Source organism: Neopsephotus bourkii, unplaced genomic scaffold (genome assembly GCF_033783945.1).
Source record: "Neopsephotus bourkii isolate Nb327-2 ecotype Australia unplaced genomic scaffold, CSIRO-AGI_Nbou_v1 NB_873, whole genome shotgun sequence".
NCBI lineage: Eukaryota > Metazoa > Chordata > Aves > Psittaciformes > Psittacidae > Neopsephotus > Neopsephotus bourkii.
This window is the reverse complement of record NW_026901367.1, coordinates 3,043,550-3,051,834: the sequence shown is the minus strand read 5'-3', so window position 1 is coordinate 3,051,834 and position 8,285 is coordinate 3,043,550. Positions and strand designations below refer to the sequence as shown.

The 8,285-nt window shown below is 58.4% G+C and overlaps 1 protein-coding gene across 2 annotated transcripts; it reads right to left on the bottom strand.

The window, feature by feature from the left end:
- Positions 1–5,992: 5,992 nt before the first annotated feature.
- Positions 5,993–7,666, bottom strand: NKX2-2 (NK2 homeobox 2). 2 transcript variants are annotated; one of them, XM_061356907.1, is made up of 3 exons: positions 7,032–7,666; positions 6,450–6,758; positions 5,993–6,307 (listed from the first exon to the last, which is right to left on the bottom strand). In XM_061356907.1, exons 1-3 carry the CDS (start codon positions 7,288–7,290, stop codon positions 6,078–6,080), a joined length of 798 nt encoding a protein of 265 aa, XP_061212891.1. In that variant the 5' UTR covers positions 7,291–7,666; the 3' UTR covers positions 5,993–6,077. The 2 variants fall into 2 exon arrangements, with proteins under 2 accessions (XP_061212891.1, XP_061212890.1); XM_061356906.1 differs by having other exon boundaries at positions 5,993–6,758.
- Between the last annotated feature and the right edge of the window lie 619 nt (positions 7,667–8,285).

Below are 8,285 nucleotides of genomic sequence, written 5' to 3'. Positions count from 1 at the left end.
CTCATAGCACAACCTGAACAGCACAGGGAGGGGAAGAGCTGCCCTGAGCACCCCTGCGCCTGTTGCACAGAGCAGTGGGCACCCTGCTGGTGGTGGGGGCTTGCTGAAGGCACGGTATGGGCAGCCAGAGGCCACCATTTATTTGGCCTTTCCCAAAGCACTCTAGAGTTGGATCCTTCAAAACCAGGGGTGTCTTTAGGCATGTACCTGCAGCAGTTAGATGTGTGACTGCCTCTGTGTGAGCCAGGCATGCTTCTGGTGCACCCAGAAGCAGGGAGGCAGCTGTAGACATCCCCATGGCTGGCTCTGACTCCACACAGGGATGAGAAGGGATGGAATGCTGGGAGGAGAGCATGCAGGTGCTCTCTGGAATGCTGCATTACCCTCATTGCTCCACTGGTGTGGTTATTCTTCTGGTGCCGGTGATGCTCATAACTGTATGATACAGGTGCATGCCTTGCACCAAACCTTGCCTAGGCCTTGGACATGCGTTGTTTGCCCAAAGGATGAGTCTTAAAGGGCTGTGTGTCCCTGGGAGCAGGAGGGGCTGTAATACCCCCAGTCTGGGTAGTAGGAGTCCCCAGGCTTGGTGTCTTGCCCTACATAAGGATATGGGACTGATATTTGTGCTTAAAGCTCCGTTCTATTTCAAAGCAACAGCTTGGAATTCATCAGTTTAGGCCCAAGGGTGCTTCCTCCTACAGAGGGGTGGCACTATTCCCATTAACCCCAGTGGAGCACTCCCCATCACAAAACCAACCAGGTTGGAAAAGCCCTTTAAGCTCACCCAGTCCAACCCTTACCCCAGCACTGCCAAGGCCACCCCTAACCCATGGCACTGAGGATGTGTGAACCCTTGCAGGGCCGGTGCCTGCAGCCCTGCCCTGGGCAGCCTGTTCCAATGCCTGAGCACCCTCTGGGGCAGGAATTGTTCCTCAGCTCCATCTAAACCTGCCCTGGTGCAGCTTGAGGCCGGTTCCTCTTGTCCCATCCCTTGTTCCTTGGGAGCAGAGCCCAGCCCCTCCTGGCTCCATCCTCCATCCCTCTTCCTCTTCTCTCCGAGCTGGTCCAAGGGCCCCGTTCCCCGCTGTGACGCTGTGCAGGCTCCCGGCCGCGTTGACTGGAGGAGTCCTTGGGGGGGCGGCCCTGACGGAGCGTCCCTTATCCGGCAGCGCCGCCCTGCGGCCGCCCGGGGCCCAGCCCGACGGGGGGTGGAGACGGGGGTCGGGGCCGGTGCCACCGCCTCGGATCCAGCCGCTTCCCCCCTGCCTCGGCCCCGGGGGAGCGCGGAGGGGTAGCGGTGCTGCGCCCGGTGCTGCGCGGGGCTCTGCTGCCTCCCTGCGGCCGCTGCTCGCCGATGGGGGGTGTGGGGGTGTGGAATGACATCAAATACATAAAAAATACATCTAACACAAATCCTTCTGCTGCGGGGAGCAATAACCCCCCGGCTGTTTCTGCCTGGGGAGCCAGCGGCGAACCGGGGCTGGGAGTGGGGATTGCAGGAGCGGGGAGAACAGGGAGGGATGGAGGGCTAACGTAGAGGGATGCGGAAACGGTAACGGGAGAGGATGTGGGATAACAACAGGAGAGGGTGAGGGATGGTAACGAGATGGGATGTGGGATCACGACAGGAGGGGATGTGGGGATAACGGAAGGGAGTGTGGTGGTGACAGTAGGTGATGCGGGATAACGGAGGGTTTTGCAGGGATGATAAAGAAGAGGATGTGCGGATAACATGTAGGGATGCAGGGATGATAGCGGGATGGGATGTGGGATAACAACAGGAGGCAATGTGGGAACAACGGGAGTGAGTGCTGGGGTGGCTGGAGGTGATGCGGGATAACAAGGGGAGGGGATGAGGGGAGAGCATGGCCCACCTGGACCCACAAGTGCCCTCTCCCCGCATCACCGGCCGGGCCGTATCTCGCCGCTCCAGCTGCCCCGAGCAGGTCTCCCCGCACTCTGACCCCCCCGCAGCCCTTCCCCACCAGCCCCTTAATAAACACCGCCGAGAGTTGCCCTTCTACTCGGTAAATATTGGCTTAGCTTTTCATTGACCGGAGCTCTTGAAAAGACCCGAAAAATCCACACCGGTTCCAAACTAAGCCAAACAGTCAATAGGTGACGAAGTAAGTTATTTCCAGGGCTTAAGGGGCTTCCAGCTCATTAGCAGGTGATCCGCCCGCCTGAGCAGCTCCCTTCCTGCGAGAGGGCGGCGGAAGGAGAAAAAGGGGAAAGATGGAAGGGGGGGGAAAGGGAAAGGAGCCCCAGGAGCGGGACCCAGAGCTCCTCACCCCCCCCTAGCAAACAGGTTTCTGCACCAAGTCGCGATCAGCGGAGCGTGGCGCGATGCGGACCCGACGGGCGGCTCTGCCGAGGTGCGGCTCCCCCCGCGGCTGGCGGTGGTGGAGAGGGGGGTACCGGGGGGGTGAAGGGGGGTAGCGGGGCAAAGAGGGGAGGCTGATGCCAACAGTGACGGCCGGAGCGGGGCGGCCGGTGTCACCAGCGCGCCCGAGCAGCGCTGCGCAGCCCCTCTGCCTGGGACTGGAAGTGCCAAGGACAGTTGGGTTGAGAAAGCGGTGTCCCCCTCTTCATCTTTTCCTCTTTTCTTTTTTTTGTTCTCTTTTCTCCATTTTCTTTTTTTCTTTTGTCTTTTTTTTTTTTTGTTTGTTGTTGTTGTTTTGTTTTCTTGGTGTTTCATTTTTTCTTGTTCGTTGTTTCTTTCCTTTTTCTTTTTATGGTCCTTTTTCTTGTCTTTATTGCTTTTTTTTTTTTTTATTTCTTGCCTTATTTGCTTTTCTCCCTTTTTTCTTTCATGTTTTTCTTTTTCTTTTTTTTTCTTTTTTCTTTTATTTGCCTGTTTCTTTTTGCTCTTTTGCTCATTTTTGCTCTCTTTTGCTCATTTTCGCATTTTCTTGGTTCCTTTTCTTTTATCCCTTTTTCTTTTTTTCTCCTTTTTCTTTTTATTTTTGTCCTTTCTTTTTCGTTTTCCGTTTCTTTTTTTTTCAGGATTTTTTTCGTTTCTTCTTCTTTTTTTCCCTTTTCTTCGCCCCCCTCCCCCCGCTTTCTAAATCCTCTTTACCCCCCATATTTCTTTATCATTCTTTTTTTTTTTCCCCCTTTTTTTCCTTTTCCATTGCCCTCCCTTCCCCTCTCTCCCTCCCCTCCCGTCCCGTCCCCCCCCCGGCGGCCTGCCTTGCACAACCAGGAGCTACGACAAGAAAGAGCCGTTTCTCCGGGGCAGAAGCGGGACGTGCCAGCCCGCCGCGCGGTACGGCCGGGCCGCGGAGGGAGGCCGCCTGCATAACATTACCGGGCCCTCAATGCAGCCTTGTTCTGCTGCCCGCCGCTGCCTCCGCGCAGCCCCCGCGCAGCCCCCGCGCAGCCGAGCTCCGCTGCCCGGCCGGAGGCGCAGGAGCGGGCCCCGACGCGGGTTTTACGGGGGAGATGCGCTTGGGTCTTGTTGGGGGGGGAGAGTCTAATTTCCTGTGAAATGAGAGAGAAACTTGTCAGCGGGGACCGGGAGAAGAGGAGGCCTCTGTTAGCCTTCAAAGAGAGCGGGAGAGAGGGAGAGAAAGAGAGAGGGATTCTTTTTCCTTGGGTCCCCCCCACCCCCCGGGTTTGGTTTTTTTTTGCCTTCCAGAATAGATATAGCACGAATTTTTAATTCGTCTTCCTTTCACAGACAACAATGCTGGGTTTGAAAGCTGGGCACAATTTGGGTTTTGTGAGGGGTCCCCCGGCCCAGCTGGCCATATGGGATACAACATGTAGAACACGCCTAACAATGAGCACGAGTGACAGCCCTAACAAAACGCAAAGGACACTGCTCCCTGACTCCGGGATGGACTGCCTCCCCGAAATGAATGGAATGGCCCCAAAAAGAAGGGAGAAAGGGGGAGAAGAAGGGAGGGAAGGCACAGGGAGGGGGCCCACCCCCCCCTTAGACTGTCTCTCCTCTTTCTCTCCCCACTCCCGGCCCGGCCCTGACTGCCTTGGCCTCCATCTCTTTAATATGCACGCCTCTAACATGCTCACCTCCCTGCCTCCCCCATTGTGCTGTTTTGTGAAGTCTACTGTATATTGTGCAAAGATAGACTGCCCGGAGCTGGCCCGGCAGCATGGGAGATATAAGGCCACGGAGGTTAGGGCCACACAACTGGTTTTATAGACTTAGCAGAGCCTGGGGGAGAAGAGAAAGAGGGAAAAAACAGGGGGAAAATAATCAAGAAGTGGCAGTTTTCCTTCTCTCCGCTCCTGCCTCGGACGTTGGCGCTGCAAAGGGGAAAACCCGCACGTATTCGTGTTCCCCCGTTGCTCCGGGACCCGGCGGAGGTTCCCCGGGGCTGGAGGCCGGTTCCCCGCTTGTCGGGCTGGCTCTGCCTCGGTGGATCCCCGCCGGGGCACGGGCAAGTCACCGGCGGCGTCCACCGAGCGGCTGCCTGGCCTCGGTGGTTTGGGGACGGGCTCACGCGGCGGGGAAAGGGGGAAAGGGAAAGGGGGATGAAAATAGAGATAAACGCAGGAAAAGGGTAAAACCAACCCAGCCGCAGCGCGGGGCGCTGCCGGGTTTGGGGCCGGCGGAGGGTGCTCCGGAGCGGATTGGAGCGGAAGGGCACGGCGGGGCCGGTACCGATCGTTTCTTTGCTTTGGGTGTTGAACTGAACTGGCTCCGCTCGGCTCGGCTCGGCTCGGCTTGATAGCGGCAGGACGGGGCGGGCGCTGCGGCGGTTCCCGCACCGCACAACCCCTGTTTGTTGATGCATTTGTTTGGTGCTTGAGCATCTTCAGCAGCCTAAAACCCGCAGCGGAGGGCGAAGGGCTCGCAGCCGCCCCGGCGCTGCACAAACCCGCTCCGAGCCGGAGCCGCGACCGCCCGAAAACGGCCGCCGCTTCCCAGTGGCTGGGCCCAGTCCTCGTTCCAGGGCGGCCAGGCCACCAACACCCGCACCCCCCAAATCTGCTGCTTCTCCCCCTCTTTTGGGGGGTACCCCAAGTGTTCCCCTTTCCCCGACCTGCCCCAGCCACCGGCGCATCCCCGAGGGCTGAACGCGAAGTTTCCGAGCTCCCTTCTGCGCAAAACGGACGCGGGGGGACGCGGGGTGAGGAGGGTGATGATGGTACCCACACTACGGCAGGGGAACCCCGCACCACGGGGCACAGGGGGGTGGAAAAGCAAAGCCACAGATACCCAATAATCCTTTAACCTCTCGCCCCGATTTTCGCCAGCGGGATGAAGCCGAACGCCCCGAAAAAAGCCATTTTGCCCCTCCAAGAAAGAAGTTGCCGGGGGGCCCTGCTTGGCTCCGTCTCCCCGCCGGCCCCACGCCGAAACGTGGCTGTGAGGCGGCCGAGGAGGCGAACAAACCCGGCGGGCCGTTAGCGGTGATGTGAAATGTTTTCCTTAAAAGATGACATTAAATTTCCTTAAATAAAATTAAAATTCGTATTAAAATATCGCGCAGAAGGAGCAGCTTCCCCTCGGCGGTGAACGGCGAGGGTTTAACCCGCGTTTCTTTTCCCTCTGCTCCCGATTACTCGGGACTAGTTGTGTGCAACGCCTAAGTGAGCTCAACCAAAACCAACATCCCGGCCGCTCCCCACGGCACAAAACACACCCGCTCTGAGCTACCGGGGGCTCCACGGGGACGAGCATCCCTATGGAAGGGGGGAATCGAGCCCCCCGTGTCCGGGTGCCCGCCCGGTCCTCACAAAACCACAGGAGCAGCGGGGAGCGGGGTTTATTCTTCCTTTATTTTTTGTTTAATTCTGACGATTCCCCCCCCCCCCCCCTTTATTTGAGCTGTAGGTAGACAGGACCACTGAATGGCGCAAAAATTTCTGTAAACAATGACGCACAAAAAACACCTCCCCTCCCTTCCCCCCCTCCCTGCCTCCCCCCGAAATGAAACCGAGCCGCCCCCCGAAAAATAGAGGGGAAAAGAAACGGGAGAGGGAAAAAAGAACCAAACCAAAACCAAAAAACAAATCCAAACAACATAATAATAATAATAGCAATAATAATAATAATAATAATAGCGTTTCCCTCTCCATCCCTTCCCCCGCAGTTTTGAGTTTCATTTTTGGAGCATCAGTCTGTCTCCCTCTCTGTCTCGCTTTATTATTTCGGGGGTTTCCTCCTCTTTTCGCGTATGGGGGGTACGCGGGTGCGGGGGGATGCGCGCTCCCCTCCAGCCTTCACCAAGTCCACTGCTGCGCTTGTACCAAGTGGTGTGCTGTGGGGTACTGGGGGTTGCTGGCCGCGCTGTACTGGGCGTTGTATTGCATATGCTGTAGGGACTGGGCGCTATAGGCGGAGAAAGGGATTCCCGTCTGGAAGGTCGCGGCTGCCAAGTCCTGAGCTTTGAGCGTGTGGCAGGGTTTGCCGTCCCTGACTAAGACCGGCACGGCCACCCGCCGCGGGGAGGGCAGAGGAGTCACTTCCATACCTTTCTCGGCCCGGGCCCGCTTCATCTTGTAGCGATGGTTCTGGAACCAGATCTTCACCTGGGTCGGGGTGAGGCGGATCAGGCTGGCCAAGTGCTCCCGCTCCGGCGCCGACAGGTACCGCTGCTGCCGGAACCGCCGCTCCAGCTCGTAGGTCTGCGCCTTGGAGAAGAGCACCCTCCTCTTCCTCTTCTTCCCCGCGTCCCCGCCGCCCGCTGCTTCCTTCTCGTTGTCGGGTGATTCGTCTGCCGACGGCTCCGGTGACTTGGCCGATGGGTCCTGGCCGCCGCCGCCCGCCGCCAGCCCGTGCACTGCAACCGGGAGCTGCCCGTCAGGGGGAGCGGACGGGGGGGAGCTCCGCGCTGCGCACCCCCCGCACCCCGCATCCCTCCCCGCATCCCGCCGGCGCCGGGCAGCTCGGCTCTCCCCGCCGCGGCATGGGGCGGATGGAGGCACCGGCCGGGGCTCAGCCAGCAATGGCGAGCGGCGACCACCCCCCAACACCCCATAGACACCTCCCCGACTCCTCCTGCCCCACCGCCGGGAGTGTGGGGCTGCGCGGCCCCGTCTCCGCCGGTACTCACGGGAGTATTGGATGCCCTCGGCGCTCGCCAGCCATCGCGTGTAGGGATTATCGCTGCTATCGTAGAAGGGGTTCTTCAAAGGCAGCGTCTGCACAGCGTCCAAGGGGGTCTGCCCCAGCACCCCCGCTTTCCTGGGGGGCTCCGGCGCTTCGCTCTCCTCCTCACCCCCCTCCGCAGCGGAGCCGTCCTCATCGTTGGTGTCGGGGAGGTCCAAAATGTCCTTCACCGAGAACCCCGTCTTTGTGTTGGTCAGAGACATGTTCCGGCCAAATTTAGGCAGGGAAAGTTGGAGGAGCGGCTCCGCCGACCCGCCGTGTCACGGGAACCACGCACACGCGGAGCGGAGACAGCCCCGCAGCGCACGGCCGCGGGGAGCGGGGCGGGGGGGGGGGGGGAGGCACGCGTGGAAAGGGGGGTAAATATAACGGGAACACAGGTTTATAGGGAGATAACCGAAGCGGTTGGTGCAAAAGAAGAAGCGGAGCCGCCGCGGTGGATCTCTGCGGTGGTGGTTTCCACGGACGGGCTTGTTGTGCCACGGGGGGAAATTCAGAGAGCGGGAGCAGCTTCGGAAATAGTTTGTAACTCCAGGGGGAAAAGGGGAGAGGCACGCCAAAAATTAAAAATAAAAATTAAAAAAAAAAAAAAGAGGGAGCGAAAAAAAAATACAAAAAAAAAAAAAAAAGAAAAAGAAAATTGAAAAAAAAAAAAAAAAGGAAAAAATAAATCACTTCTGGCTGTTGCTCAAACACCCCGAGCCCGCGCCTGCCGCTTGGAGAAGCCGAGCCATTGCTGGAGCGAGCAGTCCGTGTAAGGCTGGTCCCCACACATGAACCTGCCGAGAGGAGGGAGAAAAAAAACCTACATTAAACCCGGGCAAGGTTGGCCACGTGTGGGCGGGTCCTGGGAGTCAAGTGGATGAAGACAGTGTTTGCAGATGTGAAATTGCGGGTTTTGGGCGAGCTCCGAGCTTCCACCATTGGTGATGAGTGGTATAACGTGTCAGTTAATTACCGGCGTGGGGAGGGCCCTTCCGCGGGTGCGGGGGGGGGGGTGTGTGTGTGTGGCGCGCCGGGAGAAGGGAGGGGGTGATTTTCTCTTTTCCCTTGTTTTTACGCCCTGTATTTACATACAAAGAGCCTCGCACCGATATTCCCCGCACTCCAAAGTGCGTTTTCCACCCATTGCCTTGCGAGGCAGCGGGGAAATAAAATATAGATAACTATGGGATAGGTGCCCTCCCCCTCTCCCCGC